This window comes from Panthera pardus, unplaced genomic scaffold, assembly GCF_024362965.1.
Source record: "Panthera pardus isolate Hobbes unplaced genomic scaffold, ASM2436296v1 HiC_scaffold_18, whole genome shotgun sequence".
Classification (NCBI taxonomy): domain Eukaryota; kingdom Metazoa; phylum Chordata; class Mammalia; order Carnivora; family Felidae; genus Panthera; species Panthera pardus.
This window is the reverse complement of record NW_026526743.1, coordinates 18,888,039-18,908,652: the sequence shown is the minus strand read 5'-3', so window position 1 is coordinate 18,908,652 and position 20,614 is coordinate 18,888,039. Positions and strand designations below refer to the sequence as shown.

The window sequence follows — 20,614 nt, the reverse complement described above, 5'->3', positions numbered from 1 at the left end:
CGCGGGAATGTTGGACCTTTCCAGAGGCCCTACGGCCCCGGGCGCACCGCGGCGCCACAGCCGAGGCCAGCTCCCAGCTGCACGCCCCGGCGTCCAGGCCCAGCCTCCGCGCCCCTCCGAGCTCTCGGCGAAGCGCGGCCACCGCCGCGCCGCCGCCGCCGCCGCCGCCACTCCCCCCGCATTCCAGAGGCCGCAGCGCCGTCTCCTTCCTCGCATTCCTGCCCCCACAAAGGAGTCCCTCCGCCCCCCGCGCGGCGGCCGGGAGGAGGGGGCGCGGCCCGGCGCCTCCGAGCGCGCATTCCTCCGCCGCGCGCGCCACTCAGCGGAGCGCCGCGGCCCCCGGACCGCGCGTGGCCGGCGGAACGACCCCGGCCCGGCGCCGGCCCCGCCCCGCCTCGCGCCCAGGGGTCCCGGGGCGGGCTCCGGGCTTGGGGCGGACGATGCGGCGGCGCGGCCGGAGCCGCGGCGGGAAGCGGAGGCGGAGGTGACGCGCCAGGGCCGGCGGGCCGGGCCATGCAGCGCTCCCGGGCGGCCGCGGACGAGGCGGCCCTGCTCCTGGCCGGGCTGGCCCTGCGGGAGCTGGAGCCGGGCGGCGACTCTCCAGGCCGGGGTCGGCGGGGCGCGCGGCCCGCGCCGGGAGACGAGGCGGCGCAGGCGCTGGGCCGCAGAGGGAAGGGCGGCGGCGGCGGCCCCGAGGCCGGGGCGGACGGACTGAGCCGTGGGGAGCGAGGCCCGCGGCGCGCGGCGGCCCCCGAGCTCAGCGCGCAGCCTGCGGGCAGCCCGCGGGCCAGCCTGGCGGGCTCCGACGGCGGCGGCGGCGGCGGCGGCGGCGGCGGCAGTGGCAGCGCCCGCTCCAGCGGCATCAGCCTGGGCTACGACCAGCGCCACGGCAGCCCGCGCTCCGGCCGCTCGGACCCGCGCCCCTGCCCCGGGCCGCCGTCGGTGGGCAGCGCCCGCTCCAGCGTGTCCAGTCTCGGCTCCCGCGGCTCGGCCGGCGCCTACGCCGACCTGCTCCTGCCCGGCGCCGGCCCGGCGCCGGCTCGCTCCCCGGAGCCTGCGGGGCCGGCCCCCTTCCCCCTGCCTTCGCTGCAGCTGCCCGCGGGCCGGGAGGGCGGCCCGAGCGCGGCGGAGCGACGGCTGGAGGCGCTAACCCGCGAGCTGGAGCGGGCGCTGGAGGCGCGCACGGCGCGGGACTACTTCGGTGAGCGAGCTTGGCCGTGGCTCGGCCGGGGGAGAGCGCGGGGTGGGCCGGGGTGAGAAAAGCGAGTCTCCGTGGGGCTGGGCAGAGGGTGTGTGAGTGCGAACCGCAGGGTCCGAGGTTTATTTACAGCCGCGACTTCGACTGTAGGTCTCTGGCCTAAGAAGGGGTTCCGGCAAAGTGAGTTGATGCACTCACTGCCTTACCTTTAAGAAAAAGTCATGCCAATAGGCACAATAAGCCATTTTCGGGTCATTTCTTCTTAACCCTTGGCACGTGCCTCTGCTCCTCCTGCACTGTGCTTCGTGATCAGCCGGGCAACCCCAGCACTGTAGGGACTGGTGCCCCCGTTCCCCCCCAGGAGTGTGGGGAGTGGACAGGAGCAGAGAGGTGCGGTGGGCCGGGTACCGCCGGACCCGCCTGACCTGCAGCTTTGGTAATGGCAGTGGCAAGGGGGCAGAGTGTGTGAGGGAGGGGACGCCCACCCTGAGGCCCACCACACCACACCCTGGGCTGTGTGGTGTATGCGGGCTGTTTCCAAAGGGAATCCTGCTTCACAGCATTTCAAAGCCCACCAGTCTCTTACGGCCTCCATTTCCCAGTCTGCCCCCGGCCTCCTGATCCCTAGTCCTTTGGATTATTCGGAGGCCTCTTACTGAGGCTGGAGGTTCTGAGAGGCGGCCTGGGGAGGGGGCTTCCCTCCCTCCATTACTGATAAGCAGGAAGGCAGAGGCACCTGGCTCTGAGGGGGTGAGGGTGGGGGTGGTTATCTTGCTGGGCAGGACTGGGCTGTCCTGGGGTTTGTATCTTTTCATGCATTCATTCCAGCTAGCAGCTCAGGACCGCCCTGAACTGGATCTTGAGAGAGGAGGAGGCTGTATGTGACAGGCTAGATGGGGGCATTCCAGGCAGAAGGAAGAATGTGGGCCAAAGGAGGCATGTGAGGATGTGGACTGTTCTACTCTGCGCCCAGGGGTTACGTGGGCCACAGGGTGGGTCTGCCTTTAGGAGGGACACGCAGGAGAGTTTTGAGCTCATCTGGGAGCATGGGGGTGAGCATTTGTGGTTTGGTAGGTGTTGTGGCTGCTGTCAGATGGCCTGGAAGCATGGAGGTGAGTTAGGAAGCTGTTGGCCTCTCGAGCCCGGCAGGTGCCGGGAGCCGAAGCTGGGGTGGGCTTCTGAAGAGAACGCCTCCAGTGCTCTCTCTGGGGGAGACTGCCTGTCTCCTGTCCCCGGGCACCACAGGGCCCACGTCGGGGTGGTTTCTGTGAGCCTCTGAGGTTACTCACGTATCTGTGTGCGAAGCTGAGGTGGCCAGACCCAAGCAGGCAGGGAGAGAGTGAAGGGCTGACTGCACAAGACCGCATAAGCTGGTGGCTCATCCTTTCGAAAGGGCCCATTGAATCCACCCAGGAGTGGGAGGTGAGCAATGGTACACCTTTTTTCCCAAGAGAAGCCAGATCTGGGTAACCTTTTCCTAATTTTTAAAAACATGGGCAACTATTTGCTTGAACTGCTGATAACTTAGTGCTGATATTTGACCTTTCGGAGCCGTAGAAGTGGCAATTTCATACAATTCAACTTGAATCATACACAGTTTTGCAAAAGGAAGTCTACAGGTAGCATGAGCTCAAGTGATGTCTGCTATACCACATCCTCAGAGTGGGTCTTCCTCTCTGGGCCACCCCTTCTCCTTGGCCCTGGCACTTGCTGACCTCCGGGTCCCTCTCTCCGTTCATTGATGGCTTTAGAACTTTCCCATCTCTCCTCACCAAGTTCCGCTGCTTGGAGCCAGCCAATAGCCTCAGACTTCCAGAACCTCTTGAACTTTGGTGGCCTCCCTGCCTTCTCTTGAGCCACCTCCTCCCAAGGCCACACCCTGGTTTTGTTTCGCTTCGGTTCTGCCTCTTGGTCTCAGGACCTCTGATTCCTTGAATCACCTCTGCCCTGCAGAACTCTGACTCTGAGCCAGGACTGCTGCCCCCCTTTTTTGCTGCTGTACCAATAGGCGTTGATGGTCTTGAACCTCTGTGATCTTCTGGGTGCCACCCGTCGCCCTAAGCCTTGGTCAGTTCCCTCTTTTATTCCCTCAACAATCTTTCTGTTCCCTCTGGTCCCTGAGCTTGCTTTCTATTTTGCTGAGAAAACTGAGGTCAGCCGTTGCAGGCTGCCTGTTATTATCAGATCCCCGTCTAGATCTGAGGATCAGGGTCATCCCACCTCCAACCCCCACCTCCTCCAATCTTCAGCTTTCCTCTTTCCACTGGACCTTTTTCTTTGGTTATAAATATGTCTTTAATGAAAGGGTCTTTCTTAAAAAAAAAAATGGCAAGGAAAAAGCAAAGCCACACCTGCTTGGTCATAAAGTCTCAGTGGCATGCCCACCTCTTCCCATCCCAGTGTCTGGTTGGCATCGCCTTTGCTTGCCCGCCTCCCATCTCCCCTCAGCCATCTGTCTCCCCTCAGGGGACTGAGCCAGCTCTTGCTGGACCCTAGTGGCGGCCCGGCGCAGGTGCTTGCCAGGCCTCGGTGGCCTGGTCTCACTGTTCCATCCCACAGGTGGAGTCCCCTCTCTTCGAAACGCTGTGCTCCCTGAATTTCGTGCGTACTCCATCTCCTTCGTCAGTGTCTTTTTATTAAAGAGACGAAAGCATGTATTTAGAAAAAAAAGCAAACGGAACCAAAAGCTAATCATCATACAAGGTCATAGCCTCTCCTCTTGCCCCACCTCCTGTCCTGCTTCCCGTGGAAAACTGACTTTTACTCTTCACTGTGGATTGTGGTAACTTAAGAAGGTGAGGTCAGGTTTTCAGACTTGATGGACAAGAGTAAGGGTGAGGGGGTAGGTCATTTTTACTTGCCAAAGGGAAGTCTAGCTGCAGATTGTGGGATGGATTATTGGGGGCCAGGCGGGGATGCCTTGAGGACACTCTTGAAACGGACTTTAGGATGAGACTTGATGACTTTGAATCAGGCCAGTGGGAGTGAGGGGAGGGAATGAAGTCAAAATTAGGGAACAGAGTTGCTGAGATTCACAGTTGGAGGAGACAAGGAGGGTGGACCTGGATGCTCCCTGAAACCGAGCTACGCACAGGTGCCGTTTCCTGAGCAGGGACGCTGAGGCAAGAGCAGTTTTGCAGGAAATCCAGAGCTCTGTTCTAGACCTGCGGTGGTCTGAGGCCATCTGGGAGCTGGCTCAGTGACTCAGGAGAGAGGTGTGGACTGGGGCAGATCACCAGGAGCCCTCCGCAGGCTGAGCCATTGCAGCAGGCCGGACTGCCCGGGGAGCCATGGGACAGCCACGTGTGGAGACTTGCAGGCATGTTGGCCTTCTGCATACTCAAAACATTTGAGTTAGTAATTAATTTCAGTATGGAATAATTGCTGTTCTCCATTCTCCATTCTGGGTCCCCACCAGCCACCTTTACTTTCCTATCTGGTTTTGAGGGCATCTGAGCTGGCCCTCCCTCCCCTGGGGAAAAAAACCCAGGCATGGGAGGCCCAGGACCGAGCAGGAAGTACCCAACAGAGCTGGGAAGGGAGAAGAGCCAGAAATCTAGGTGTGGGTCATAGCCTGGACATGAAAGAGGAGGAGCTGGTCCCACGGCTAACAGGTTTGGGATGGGAGGTCTGGAGGTGTGCACGGTTAGGAGATGGCTGAATGTGGACTGAGCTTTCTTTCTTGACTTGATTTTCTTGACGTGGTGCTGATGGGGAAGAGGCTCAACCATAGTTAAATGTTAGGGAGAGAGAGAGAGAGAGAGAGAGAGAGAGAGAGAGAGAGAGAGAGAGAGAGAGAGAGATGGTAGAAAGGGAGAGGGAGAGGGTGAGGGAGCATGTCCCGGAGCATCCAGAAGATTTAGGGTCTCAAGGGCCAGTGGAGCCTGTCTTCATGCCCTGTGGAGTACAGGAGATCCCGGGTAACTGTGAGGGGGGCTTCTGATGTCTGGGCTGGCCGCCCATGTTCTGGGTCTTCAGGAGGGCTGGCCAGGGAATCCCCGGGACTAGTGCCGGGCTTACCCCTGGCGTTGCTGGTCACCCTTTTCCTTACTACCCCTCCCCTGCCTGCCGGGCACCCCACCCTGTGCTGGTAGGGGTGATCCCCAATTCTACCAGTAATCCCAGATGCCTGCATGGCAACTTCCTCCCTTCTTTCCTCTAGACCTTTGCTCAGATATCACCTGGTCACTGGGGCCTTCTTCACCACCCTAATTTAAAACTCACACACTTGTTTCCACCAGAGATATTATTCATTTACCTGTTGTCGTCTGTCTCCCTCCGCTGGAACAGAGGCTCCTTGAGCGTGCCTTCCTCGGCGTGTTGCCGAGTCTCCAGCAGCTACACTGTGGGGCATGTGGCAGGCCAGCAAGGCCGCTGTGCCGATCAAACGAGAATCAATTCACCTTAGGACACAGATGAGGAAAGCATGGCTGGGGTGGGTGTGCCTGCGTGGTCTTTATTCTTTCTGGTTCACAGACCGCAGAAAGGATTTTCCCTCAGTCCAAGAGCAGGTCACCGGTGAAGGGACCCAGAATGACTTTCTAATATAAACATGTCATTAATATTTTTTTAAGTTTATTTTTATTTATTTTCAGAGAGATAGAGAGCAAGCGGGGGGAGGGGCAGAGAGAGAGGGAGACAGAATCTCAAGCAGGCTCTGCACTGTGAGCGTAGAGACCGATGCGGGGCTTGAACCCGTGAACTGTGAGATCATGGCCTGAGCCAGAATCAAGAGTTGGACCCTCAACTGACTGAGCCACCCAGGTGCCCCCACGTGTCATTAATATTTTGATGGCAAGGATGGCATCAGTTAGCCCTGACTCTGTGCCCGGTGCTCTGCTTACCTCTGAATCCTGAAACAACATCAACAAACCCCCAGATACCATTATTGTCGCCAGGTCAGCCATTGGTAACTGAAGGCTCAGGAAGTTTATTCGCTGAGGGTTAGGCAGCATTAGGACAGCCATGGTGCTAACCTGGGCTCTCTCCTGCGTCTCTCCCATAGGTATTTGCATCAAGTGTGGGCTTGGCATCTACGGGGCAAGGCAGGCATGCCAGGCAATGGGGAGCCTGTATCACACAGATTGCTTCACCTGCGACTCCTGTGGTAGGTATCCTTTTCCCCGGCCTTCTTGCACCATGTTCTTGCACCCAAGTCCCAAGCTGATGGACCACCCTGCTCTGGCCCAGGCTGGAGTGTGGAGGAGGCTGAATTGTAGTGCCTTTCCTCCTAGGCCTGGCCTGTTTGGGAGGTCCACGCGCCTGGGAAGATGTCCTGGGCCCTGGGGAGGGAGGTGTGGAACCGGCGCCTTTGGTGGCCACCGGGAAGGGAGGCCCCTCACCCAGCTTTGGGGCCTCCGTCCTGTGCAGGGCACTGATGTCTCCTGGCTGCCTGCGTGGGGCGCATGGAGCTAGTGCTGTGCTTTCTGCCTGCCTGGGTGTGGGGCTGGTCTTTTCCCTGCAATTTAGTTTTTCTCCCAAGTTTACATACAGCTATACATAAGCTATACTTACATACATAAGCTATAAATGTTGTAATTTAACCTAGACAAAGTTACGAAAAGAAAAAAGTAACCATTATCTAACCAACCTAATACATCTGCTCTCTTGATTCTACTACTATCCCTTGAGGGTTTGCCCCTAAGCAAATATCTTTCATTAATTTATACTAAACACGTCAATGTTTTATCCTGTGGAAGTGTAATACATGCACTGTGTTAAGTCAGATAGTGCTGACAAGCTCTTTTTGCAAGAGTAAAAAACCACTCACCTTTCTACTCCTGGTCCCATTCCCCAGAGGCAGCCACTTGGTATTTTTTGGCAATTTCTTCTAGAAGACACCTCCGTATCTGTAACAAGCATACCGTGCTGTTTCTTGATGTAGCACTTTTAGACTGACTGACACTTTTGCTGTGACAGCTGAGGAACAGGTTCTGCCACCGCCTTTTTCTCTTCTCTCCTGTTTTCTCAGTGTACTTTAATCGTAAACTGTGGTTAAGTCAGTAAACCAGGTTTATGTTTCCTTGACTATTTAAAAATCCACTGCAGAGCGAGGAATTATACTGTGATTACACCCCCTTTTTGTCCTATAGTCTTTTACTTTTCCTGCATTTTTTCTTTTTTTTTTTTTTAGCCCCCCCCTCCCCCCACCCACACACACACCTTGTATTGGCTTACTTTATATAGCTTCACTTCCCGCCTCCCCAGAGGCTCCATTATATGAGGCATCCTGCAGAGTTTCTATTGGGAGGTTCTCACCTCTCTTTACTCTGAGTTCATTGCCCTCTGGGACCCTTGTGGAGTGCTCATTCTGTGCCTTCCCATGTGTACTCCCTGCATTGAATCCACTATTTCCTGGCAGCTTTTAGCTGCACATAACGGAGAAACTGCTGAGGAGGCTTAACCTCTAAGAATATTTTTTGGCTCAGTGAACTGGGAGCCCAGAGATTGGGCTGGCTTCAGGCTGAGATTGATCTAGTGTCTCAGGCCCTATGAATAGCTTGGCTGGGTTTCCCTTGGGTTTGGTGTCTTCCTTAGGGCACCTTCTCTTATGGTGGTGAAATGTCTGAGGCCGCTTGAGACTTTCATTGGCACACCACTAGTCTGGAGGAAGAGAGGGCATCTCTTCTGGTTATGTTTTTGGAAACTTGTTTTCCAGAAAGCACCTGGCGTATATCTCCTTGTATGTCATTGGCCAGAGTATCTCACACATCCATTCCCGAACCAGTTTATTTGGTTCTTTGGAATGCTATGGTTGATTGACTGACTTGCCTGAGTCTCTGAACCAATGCCATAATAAGGGAAGAGGAGTTATGTTTATACTAATCAAGCCCGCCTGTGGATAATGGGAATGGATTCAGGTTTCCCTTGAATGCAGCAGGCTGTCTGAGGTAAGGCTGAATACTGAACGCATCTTGGAGGAGAAGAGAAGAATCAAAGCTGTGGAACAATGTCCACAAGATTTTGCTGTCGTTGTCTAAGAAAGGGCATTTGGGAGGTCAGTGTTCTGAATTCTGCTGTGTCCAAAATGTCTTGATTCTACCCTCACACTTACTTCAGAGTTTGTGAATAGATTTCCAAATTTGAAGCAATTTTCACTCAGCATTTTTTTTTTTTTAAAGATTTTATTTTTACAGGGCGCCTGGGTGCTCAGTCGATTAAGTGTTCGACTGGGGCTCAGGTCACGACCTCGTAGTTTATGAGTTTGAGCCCCGCGTCAGGCTCTGTGCTGACAGCTCAGAGCCTGGAGCCTGCTTCGTATTCTGTGTCTCCCTCTCTCTCTGCCCCTCCGCCACTCATGCTCTGTCCTTCTCTGTCTCTTTCAAAAATAAATAAACATTAAAAAAAAGATTTTATTTTTAGGGTGCCTGGGTGGCTCAGTCGGTTAAGCGTCTGACTCTTGATTTCAGCTCAGGTCATGATCTCACGGTTTGTGAGTTCAAGCCCCACATTAAGCTCCATGCTGACAGTGGGGAGCCTGCTTGGGATTCTCTCTGCCCCTCCCCTGCTTGTGCACTCTCTCTCTAAAAAATAAATAAACATTAAAAAAAAAAACAACCCACCCCTGGTTCATTAAAAGACCCCATGAAGCATTTGATAAAACAAACCACATACTGGGGCACCTGGGTGGCTCAGTCAGTTAAGCATCCAACTTCAGCCAGGGTCATGATCTCATGGTGTGTGAGTTCAAGCCCCCGTTGGGTTCTGTGCTGACAGCTCAGAGCCTGGAGCCTGCTTCAGATTCTGTGTCTCCCTCCCTCTCTCTCTGACCCTTCCCTGTTCATGCTCTGTCTCTCTCTGTCTCAAAAATAAATAAACATAAAAAAAAAAAAAAACCATATACTGCCACATGCAGAAGTTCTAAGGATTATTTTCCAGCAAATATTTAATAGTTAAAAATTTTTAAATATTTAAAATACTTTCACATATCAATTAGAAAAAAGGACAAATAATTTAAAGTATTCTTCTGTAGTTTGACTCTGATGTGTGTGGCTCTCGGTTTTCTTTTATTTGTCCTGCTTGGGATTCATTTTGACTTCCAACTTGGGGAAAATCTCAGCTATTTTATTTTCAAAAATTGCTTCTCTCCCATTCTCTCTATTATTTACTTCTAGAATTCAAATTAGAAATATTAGGTTTTCTCATTCTGTTGTGTCTCTTAACCTCTCCCTCATATTATGCACTTCTCTGCCTCTCATTCTGTTTAATTTCCTCAGATCTGTCTCCTGAAAGCTAAAATCCAGACCATTCATTTTTCTCTTCAACTGTGTTTAATCTCCTATTGAACTCTTTCATTGAGTTTTTTATTTCAGTGATTGAATTTTTTTTTTTATTTCTAGAAGTTCTTTTTGTTTCTTTTCTCAAATCTGCCTCAACATTTTTGATCATTTTTATCAAGATTGAAAATACACGAAGAGTGTAAAACACACTCATCTTGAGTATATTCCAGCTTGATACATTTGTACATGTCTACGTGCCCATGTAATCACCCTCCAGATCAAAGGGTAGAATATTTCCATCACCCCGTAAGAGTCCCTGATGCCCCTTCCCAGTCATCAGCACATGACTTTTGAGCTGTTTCCATAATTTGGGGATTATAAATAAACCTTTTATGAGTATTGCGTCTGTGTCCATTGATGGACATTTGTATTTATTTTTCTAACAGTGGAATTTCTGGGTCCTAGAGTAGCATCTGTGTGGCTTCAATATATGCTGCTAAGTAGTTTCCCATAGTAGAAGCAATTTATTATCCTGTTGGCAATGTATTAGAATTCCAGTTTTTCCTCCTTCCTACCAGCATTGTCTGTCTTCATTCTAGTGGGGGTGGCATGGTATATTAATGAGATTTTATTTATTTTTTATTTTATTTTTTTAAGTTTATTTCTTTTGAGAGAAAGAGAAAACACTCGTGCCGCAGCAGGGGAGGGGCAGAGAGAGAATCCCAAGCAGGTTCGTGCTGCCAGCACAGAGCCCGAGCCAGGGTTCAGTCCCACGATGGGTGAGATTGTGACCTGAGCTGAAATCAAGAGTGGGAAGGCTTAACCGACTTCCCACTGAAAGAGTGGGAAGGTTTAATCAAGGCTTAACTGACTGAGCCACCCTATTAATGAGATTTTAATTTGAATTTCTTGGATGAGAAGTGAAAACTCATACACCTTTTTATGTCTCTGTTGGCCTTTTTTTTTTTTTTTTTAAAGTTTATTTATTTTTGAGACAGAGAGAGAAAGAGCATGAACGGGGGAGGGGCAGAGAGAGAGGGAGACACAGAATCTGAAGCAGGCTCCAGGCTCTGAGCCATCAGCCCAGAGCCCGACGCGGGGCTCGAACTCACAGACCGCGAGATCGTGACCTGAGCTGAAGTCAGACGCTTAACCGACTGAGCCACCCAGGCGCCCCTCTGTTGGCCATTTGAATGCCTTTGTTTGTAAAAATGCCTGTTGAAGTCTTTTGCCCATTTGTAGGTTGGGTGGTTTGACTTTTTTTAAATTGCTTTGTGCGAGTTCTCTGTGCACCTTGGATACATGTTGTGTGTTGGATATATGTGTTATAAATTCTTTTCCTAACCTATTCTTGCTTCATTACTTTGTTATTGATGTCTTCTGATGAAAAGAAAGTCACAGTAAAGTCCAGTTTACCTTTTTAAATTTGTTTTCAGTTATTGCTTTTAATGTCCAAGAAGTCTTTGTAATCTCATGTTTTGGACATCTGTTTCTATTTTGTAAGTGTATTACATGTTTGTATTCTGTATTGTGTCTAATTGTCCCCATATCTGATGTCTTTGAAGTCCCACTTCAATTGTTTATTGTTTCTCCTCACTCTTGGTCATGATACCTTGTTTCTTCACATGGTTTTATAATTTTTGATATAAAAACTGTATAATTTTTAAAGTCAGTCTGTGGGAATTTGTTGATGTCTGTGTTGAAGGTGCATTTCCCCAGGGAATATTCTATTTATTTATTTAAAAAAATTTTTTTTAATGTTTATTTTTGAGAGAGTAGAGTGCAAGCGGGGGAGGGGCAGAGAGAGAGGGAGACACAGAATCCAAAGCAGGATCCAGGCTCTGAGCTGTCAACACAGAGCCTGATGCAGGGCTTGAACTCATGGGCCACAAGACTATGACCTGAGATGAAGTTGGACGCTTAACCCACTGAGCCACCCAGGCACCCCCCAGTGTTCTGATTTCTACCACCATAGATTAGTTTTGTCTGTTCTAGAACTTCATATACATGAAGTCAAATGTATACTATTTTGTGACTGATTTGTTGTTGTTGTCGTTAAGCATGTCTCTTTTTTTTAAGCTGTATATTAGTAGCACACTCCTTTTTATCGCTGAGTAAGATTTTATTGTATGAATATGCCACAGTTTGTTGATCTGTGCAACTATTGACAGATAATAGATTGTGCTGTGAACGTTCTCGTATGGGTCATTTGTGGACAAATGTTTTCATTTCTCTCTCTCTCTCTCTCTCTCGGGTAAATTCCAAGGAGTGGAATTTCTGGGTCATAGGCTAAGTGTATGTTTAACTTCATAAGAGACTGCCAAACTGTTTTCCAAAGGGGTTGTGCTATTTTCTCCTCCCACTAGAAATGTTAGAGAGTTGGGTTCTGCTACGTGTTTGCCAACAATTGATATTTTAGTCTTTTTAATTTTAACCATTCTAATGGGTGTGAAGTGGTATCTCGTGATTTTAATTTGCATTTCCCTGATGACTAATAAGGTTAAGCATCTTTTTGTCTGCTTCTTGACCATTTATATCTTCTTTTATGAAGTCTGTTCAGGTCTTTTGTTCAGCTTTTGAATTGAGAGTTACTTGTCTTAAATTATTTAGTTGTGAGGATATGTATATTCTGAGTATATACATATACTCATATATAACTCATATACTCATATATAATGTATGAATAATATTAAAAAAAATTTTTTTTTACATACATTTATTTTTGACAGACAGAGAGACAGAGTGTGAGCAGGGGAGGGGCAGAGAGAGAGGGAGACACAGAATCAGAAGCAGGCTCTAGGCTCTGAGGTGTCACCACAGAGCCTGTCGTGGAGCTCGAACCCATGAACCCATGACCTGAGCCCAAGTCGGACGCCTAACCGACTGAGCCACCCATGCGCCCCGGTATGAATAATATTTTTAATTAAGTTTATTATTTATTTCTTTTAGTAATCTCTACATCTAATGTGGGGCTTGAACTCATGACTCTGAGATTAAGAGTTGCATGCTCTTCTGGGTGAGCCAGCCAGGCGCCCTAGTGATACACTTTTTTGATAAATTTTAAATTTTGATGAAATGTAATATGTAATTTTTTTTTGTTTTATGGTTCTTGTTTTTGTAACCTAAAAATTTTTGGTCCTCCTTTAAGTCATGAAGATAGTCTCCTATGTTTTCTTCTAGAAGCTTTAAGTCTCTCTCTCTCTCTCTCTCTCTTTTTTTTTTTAATCTTTTAGATATTTTACTTTTAAGTAATCTCTACATCCAGTGTGGAGCTCAAAATCACAACCTGAGGTCAAGAGTTACATGCTCTTCTGACTGAGCCAGCCAGGTGCCCCTTAAGTTTCTCATTTCTATGTTGAGGTAGATAACCCACTTTGTATTATATTTTTGTGTATGGTATGAGGCAAGGAATAGAGTTTCATTTTTTTTTTTCCATATTTGATTTTTTTCCTCCGGTTGTTCCAGCACCTTGTGCTGAAAAGACTTTGCTTTCCCACTTGTTTGTTTATTGAAATATCTATGGGTCTATTTTTGCAGTCTCTTCTGTTTTACTGATCTTTTTGTCTTTCCTTATTCCCATATTACACAATAGTATTGATTACTTTAAGTTTTAAGATAGGTAGGGTAAGTCTTCCAGCATTGTTGATCTTTTGCAAGATTATTTGGCTATTCTAGGTTCTTTGTATTTTTATATGAATTTTAGAACTGGAAGTCAGCCCTCAGCACAAGGGTTTGAAAGAAGAAAACCAAAATAGAATTGGAATGTCATTTTCCACAAAAGAAATAAGAATGCTGGGATTTTAATTGTGTGGCATTGAATATATAGATCAATTTGAGGAGAACTGATATCAGAATATTTGAAGTTTGAAGTTGATTGTCAAGGACTGAGGTTTTTTTTCCCTACTTGCAAGCTGGTAAGTTTATCTGCCACTGTGTCACCAATGCTGACTGAAGACATGAGCCTCCTGGGGGCAGGGGCTCAGAGCACGGCAGGCAGGATGAGCTTCACGTTTGAATCATTCTGCACCAGTCCCACGGGGGTGACGCAGAGTGACCCAGGTGAATGCCGCACATGCAGTGGGTCTGGGTCTGTGTCTGTGTCATGGCTAGAGAACCCTGAGTTTAGGGAACCCTGATGTTTTATAATGGGCTGCCAGCAAAGCTCTCTGACCCTTGTTTCTGAGGAACACAGCATCTGTATTATATTGGACACCAAACAAGCCTGCTTTCTACTTCAGAGGGAGATAGCTATCTGTGTTTTTTTTTTTTTAATGTTTATTTTTGAGAGAGGGAGAGAGAGAGAGAGGGAGGGTCAGAGAGAGAGGGAGACAGAGGATCTGAAGTGGGCTCTGCATTGACAGCAGAGAGCCCAATATGGGGCTTGAACCCACAAACCATGAGATAATGACCTGAACCGAAGTTGGATGCTTACCCAACTGAGCCACCCAGACGCCCCACAATGTCTGGTTTGTAAGTGGTTTGGTCCACAAATGTCCTTGGGATGGTAATTCACAATGAAAGCTGCCATTCCTCTGTAAGATGTGCAGAAATGTGAGAGACCCAATGGAGAGCTATCTTCCAGCAATGGTTTATCACTCTATTCATGTAGGTCTTCTGAAATTTCTCTCAGCAAAGTTTGGTTTGGCAGAGTGAGGGGCAGGCTCATCTCTTGTTACATTTACCTCTTAGTATTTTACAGGTTTTTGTTTTTCTTTGGATGCTATTATAAATGCTGTTTTAAAAACTGTACGTTCATTTTCCAATCATTTGTTACCAGAATATAAAAATATATTTGATTTTCATATTCTGACCACCTGTCCTACAACCTTGCTAAACTCATTTATTACTTCTAGTAGGGTTTGCTTGTTTGTTTGTTTGTTTTGGTAGATTCCTTATGATCTTCTACACATCCTGATTAAAGATAGTTCTTTTTCCTTTCCAAGCTTTTATTTTTTTTCACCCATCTCATTGCACGACCTAGGGCTTCTAGTCCAATGCCGAACCCTAAGGGGAAAAGCAGCCACTATTTCACCATTATGTCTGATGTCAGCTGAGGGTTTCTCACTGGGGCCCTTTATCACAGGGAGGATGCTCCCTCCCGTTCCTGGTTAGGCACTGTGGGGTTTCTCCTGACGGGATGCCTCTAATAGCTGTGCCGGGTCTGCTGAGGCTCTTGTTTTGACAAGGACACCTCTTTCACCGGGGCTTTGTTACCTGGTGAGAGTTGTACTTCTTATGTTCATGGATGATGACAGTTCATTCTGGAATGTCTACTCTGAGTCCCCCTGAAGCAAACGTATTTTATTTTATTTTATTTTATTTTATTTTATTTTATTTTATTTTATTTTATTTTATTTTCATTTCATCTCATTTCATTTCATTTCATTTCATTTTTGTAATGTTTATTTACTTTTGAGAGAGAGACAGAGCGTGAATAGGGGAGGGGCAGAGAGAGTGAGACACAGAATCTGAAGCAGGCTCCAGGCTCTGAGCTGTCAGCACAGAGCCCGACGCAGAGCTCAAACTCACAAACTGTGAGGTCGTGACCTGAGCCGAAGTCGGATACTTAACCGAATAAGCCACCCAGGCACCCCTGATGTGAATATATTTTAAAATGACAACCTCTTTTTCTTTTTTTAATTTTTTTTTGTTTAACGTTTATTTATTTTTGAGACACAGAGAGACAGAGCATGAACAGTGGAGGGGCAGAGAGAGAGGGAGACACAGAATCTGAAACAGGCTGCAGGCTCTGAGCGGTCAGCACAGAGCCCGACGTGGGGCTCGAACTCACAGACTGTGAGATCATGACCTGAGCCGAAGTTGGACGCTTAACCGACCAAGCCACCCAGGAGCCCCTAAAATGACAACCTCTTAACACAACCTGTCAGTGTGTTTAATCTTTTAAAAAAGAAATTTTTTTTAATGTTTATTCTTGAGAGAGAGAGACAGAGCGTGAGCAGGGGAGGGGCAGAGAGAGGGAGCCACAGAATCTGAAGCTGGCTCCACGGTCTGAGCTATTAGTACAGAACCTGATGTGGGGCTTGAACTCACAAACCGTGAGATCATGACCTGAGTCGAAGTCAGACACTTAACTGACTGAGTGACCCAGGCACCGCTGTTTAATCTTTTAAAAAGATTTATCATTATAACAGTAGTAGCCTAATATGAAAGGGAAATGTTAAAATTTGCCCATAATCTGCTTCTCGTCTGTTGGAGGAGAGTCCTGAGACATGGAAGCAGGGGCCCCATCCCCGGGTTCCAGCGGCCCAAGGACCCCCTTCTCGATACTCACCCTTGCAGGGAGACGACTTCGAGGGAAGGCGTTCTACAACGTGGGTGAGAAAGTGTACTGCCAGGAGGACTTCCTGGTGAGTCAGAGCTGGGCCCTGGCGGGTGCCAGGGGAGGGGAGGGGACCCTCCTGCTGCCCATGGAGACCTGGGCCCAGGAGGCAGGTGCTGGCTGGGCAGGGAGTGCCCGCCCCTCTGTCACACAACATCCTGGATCCTTGGTCTCCTCTCAGTACTCTGGGTTCCAGCAAACAGCCGACAAGTGTAGTGTGTGTGGACACCTCATCATGGAGATGGTGAGAACCTCCCCCAGCCTCCTGGAACCCCTCTGACATGGGTGGTCTTAGGACCCACCCTTTCACCTGTTGCAGACCTGCCGAGGGCTCAGAGCCAGAGCCTCTTCTGGGGGCTGTGCTGAGCCTTCCGTCTGCACTGACCCTTCAGTGCCTCCCACCCCCAGATCCTGCAGGCCCTCGGGAAGTCCTACCACCCAGGCTGCTTCCGGTGCTCAGTGTGTAACGAGTGCCTGGACGGGGTGCCCTTCACTGTGGACGTGGAGAACAACATCTACTGCGTCAGAGACTATCACACGTGAGTGGCCAGCACTGTGGGGGCGGGTGTGACTCCCGCTGTTTCTCCTGCCTCCCCAGGAAGCATTTTTCCAGCCTGCCTGTCTGTGTTCTCCATTCTTGGCCTTTTTATTTCCAGCCTCCCCTTGTGTGTTCAGCGGCTGGGGCAAAGCATGGCTCTCTGCCTTGAACCCTCTCTTGGGTGATTCAGCTACCAGCCATCTCTCTCCTCTCCCCGCCTTTACCTGCATGCGCCCCTCCTCCTAGTGGTGGGGGCCCTCCTCGCTGCCCCACCCAGCATCTATCCCTTTGCTCCCAGGGCCAGGTTTGGCCTCTTCTGCCTGGGGTGGTGGCTTGGGAGTCTCTGCAGAGTCCCTTTCCTGCCTGTCTGGTATCCATGTGAGAGGCCAGTCCATTCTCCCCAGCTGTGGCTCTAGGCCCAGCCCTCAGAGTTCTGGTCTTGTGCTACAGCCTTGCATGGGGTTGGTGCCCCGCATGGATCTCTGGTACTCAGTGTGGAGCCAGGCTTTGCAGGGGTCTCAGCTAGGGGTGGCCCAAACCTGGATGTTAGGGGGCAGGGAACTCACAGGAAGTGTGAGGGAGAGGGTAGGGAGAAACGGAAGCCGTCCTGGAGGAGGTGATGGGGTGGAAGTGAATTGGGAACCAGTTAAAAGGCCAAGAAGGCACCGCAGAGGCTGCTCCCACACCAGTGTGTCCACACAAGGAAAGGGGTTCTGACGCTTGGGCCAGGTCATGGGGCTACTGTGGGTGGGTCTGCCTTTGGGCCCTCGGCCTCTGGCAGCTGGTCACTTCTGGTTTTCTTTATTCCTTCAGGGTTTTTGCACCGAAATGTGCCTCCTGTGCCCGTCCTATCCTCCCTGCACAGGTAGGAACCACTCACCTGGAGATGATCAGGTGTCTGGCCCAGCCTGGCCTCTGCCCCAGGTTGGCCCCAGGTCTTGGGCCCCTGTGGGAGGGATGCGGATGCTCCCGCCCCATATCCCTCAGGGCCGAGGGTTGCGTTGTGGCCATGCACGCAGGGTGCACGTGTCCCTGCATGAGTTAGAGAGAAACGGTGGCCCTCAGCTCCTTTGCCCACGGATGTAAGGATCGCCCCCTGGGTCTGTTAGCTCTGCAGGCTGAGGTGGTGGGAGGAGCACACAAGAGGAGGATGCAGTCTATGCAGGACACCCCATCGGGTGGTGCACCTCTCTTGGCATGGGGTCTCCCACACATGTTGGTTCTGCCCCAAGCTGCCGTGCCTGGGGAGGCCGGACTGGCTCTGGTCTTTCCTGACTGCAAAGAACTGAAGAGAACACGTATACACACATTTGACACCTGTGTGACGGCCCTCATGGACGTGTGTGTGCGTGCAGTTGGGTGTAGCTGCAGGAGGACGTCCATTCCTGTGCACCTGCTGATGCCATTCTGCCCGCGGAAGCACTGAAGCCAGTGCTCACGTGGGCGTGAATGCACACCTGCCATGGCAAGACCGTGTTGTGTAGGTGTGTGCACTACACACAATTGTGTGCAAAACCCCATCTCTTCCTCCAGGGCTGTGAGACAACCATCCGTGTGGTGTCCATGGACAGAGACTACCATGTGGAGTGTTACCACTGTGAGGTGAGCCTGGGCCCTCCTGGAGGGCTGGTGGCTACTGTGGTCCCCCTCCACATGGACCTCCTTTTCCTCTAGGTGTTCTGTGGACCCACCTCCTTGTTTATGTCCCCATTCTCCCTGTCCTCCCTAGAGAGCCCTCCCCAAGATATGTTCTCATTCAGTTTCTCATTCAGTCAAATATTTACTGAGGATTTACAGCATGTGGGGCTGCTGGGGATGTACAGAGAACAAAATAAAGAGTCCCTACTCTTATGGCAGCGATGAGCACTCAGGCAGGGCTGGAGCCTATAGGGCTTGTCAGAGCACATAGGAGGCCTTGGAGAATCAGGGGAGGCTTTCTGGAGGAGCTGACACCCAAGCTAAGATTTGAAAAATGACTGAGTTAGCCAAGGACACAGGAAGAAAGGCACTTCCAGGCAGTGGAAGCAGAATGTGCTTAGGTGTGAGGGTGAACGTGTTGTTTTGTGTCACTGGAGAAGTTGGCAGGAGCTGGGGACATAAGGCTATATATGAGCTGAAGAGTATGGGCTTTTTCTGAGGGCAGTGGAGAATGATGCAAAAGGATGACATGAGGCAGGAGGATTTTAGAAAGGGTGCTCTTTGCCATCAGAGAATGCATGGAGGAAGAGGGAGGGTGGCTGGGGTTCCCTGAGGAGGTTGTTGGAGGCGAGGTTGTGGTCCTGGGTTCGGGGTGGTAAACTGAGTTGCGTGAAGGTCAGGCAGTAAAAGGGACTGGATTCGGCCAGTGACTAAATGTGGCAGTTTGGGGGTTGGAAGGTGTCTATTAGGATCCCCCGAGAGCTAGACATGCTGGAGTTCAAAGACTCTGGCTGCAGGTGTAGGAATTTGGGAGTCATTGGCACATGTAGCTCTCTCCTTCCTGATACTCCACTCTGAGCTTTCTAATTGCCTTGGCCTCCCCAAATTCGCAATTCAAGAAGACCCCTGGGCCCTCTTTGGGCAGCCTGGACAATCCCTTCAGGTAGTAACTTGGGCAGTTGTACGGCTTACCTCTAGTTTCCCTTCTCTCAGAGATCCCTGGCCTGCCTTGTCTGTTGTCTGCCCCCCGCCCCCAATCAAAGTCAAAGCCCTTTGCAAGTTGCACAGGGCCCCACAGATCCGCCCCGCCCCATTACTCTCAGGCGCCCCCGCCCTCGCTCACTCTGGGGTTGGGGCTGTGTTCTTCTCTAGGACTGCGGGCTGCAGCTGAGTGGGGAGGATGGACGCCGCTGCTACCCCCTGGACGGCCACCTGCTGTGCCGCCGCTGCCACCTGCGGCGCCTTAGGCCCGGGCCCCTCCCCTCACCTGCGGTGCACGTCACGGAGCTCTGAGCCGGGAAAGGAGCCCGCGCTGTGGCCCCGCGTGCGTGCGTGTGTGCGACAGAGAGCGCCCCCGGGCGGGACGGGTGACCCGGTCAGAGTCGGAGCTCTGTGTCCCACGGGGGGCGCCGCTGCCGCGCTTCCGCCCCACCCCCACCCACGTGCCACCAAGCTGCTGTCCGAGGGGCCGGCCCCGCGGCGTAGCTGCTTCTATTTATTCACCGTCTGTGCCTCCTCCGGCCGCTCCCTTCCTTCCAGCCCCTACCCCCTCGCCCCCGACGCCGGCCTTGCGTTCCCGGGGCTGCTGCGCCCCGCGGCCCCGGGCGGGCTCCCAGACTGCCGTGGGGCACCAGCTGAGGACGCCGCCGTTGCGAGCAGGGGCGCGGGCCGCCTTCCTCCTCCTCCTCGCACTGGCCTGGGGGCGGGAGTGTTTCCTTGTTCAAAAGGGGCTCCGCCTGAAGGATCGCTCCTCGGGGCAGGGGTGGTCTGGCAGGTGGCGGTTGGCGGAGGGCACGCGTGTTTGTGTGTCTCATAAGCGCCTTTGGTGGGCGGGAATGGTGTCCTTTTTTGGGCGGGGTCACAGGAGGGGGGAGACGAATGACACCTTTGTGGAGTGGGGCCCTCAAAGGAGCCCTGCCTTTGGCCACCGGAATTCTGAAGGGTGTTTTCAGCCACAATCCCGCCCGGGTCTCCCCATCCCTGCCTCCTGGCTTGGGGTCCGCTTCCCCCTCGGCCCCCTTCCCCTCGCCATCCTTCAGCCTTGGGAAAAGAACCTTCTCACGCAAAATTTCCAGCCACAGGGCTCGGTCGAGAGAGACCACGAGAGGGCGCCCTGTCCCCGTGGCAGGGAGAACACCTGTTGCAGGAAAGCACTCTGTATCGGGCTCCACGACAAAAGCGTATGATTTGACTTAAATTAAGTTTTTCCTTTGAGAATATTTTCATTTTCTTTGAAAGAATATAGTTTTCTTCTAAAAACTTGGCCCACGGTTGTTATTTCTTAGGAAAACTACAAAAAACAGATGTCCAATTTGGAGATCATATAGCTAGTTTCCAGGTGGGAAAAACGTCGTAGTTTTTACTATTTTCGTATAAATCCCTCTAAAATTTCAAAATATGTGTTTGCTTTTCAGACTTTGGAATAATGTGGGGTTTTGTTGTGTCAGCGTTTGAAGAGCAGTGACCTAATGTGGTTTGGGGGAATGTAGATTAATTTTCTTTCTGACACGCTAGCATTGGGAAGCTAGGACTTCTCAGTGATGGCTTATGTTGGATTTGCAACTGTGGGTGGTTTCTGCGGCAAGAGACCCCTAATCATGATAAGCCATCAATGGAATATTTTTTAATGTTTATTTATTTTGAGAGAGAGAGTGTGAGCGGGGGAGAGGAAGAGAGGGAGA

General features: G+C 50.9%; 1 protein-coding gene across 1 annotated transcript; it reads left to right on the top strand.

The window, feature by feature from the left end:
- Positions 1-395: 395 nt before the first annotated feature.
- On the top strand, positions 396-20,196 carry WTIP (WT1 interacting protein). The gene is made up of 8 exons (XM_019423395.2): positions 396-1,201; positions 6,204-6,305; positions 15,718-15,785; positions 15,939-16,001; positions 16,166-16,296; positions 17,109-17,160; positions 17,829-17,897; positions 19,086-20,196. Exons 1-8 carry the CDS (start codon positions 514-516, stop codon positions 19,224-19,226), a joined length of 1,314 nt encoding a protein of 437 aa, XP_019278940.2. The 5' UTR covers positions 396-513; the 3' UTR covers positions 19,227-20,196.
- The last annotated feature ends 418 nt before the right edge of the window (positions 20,197-20,614 follow it).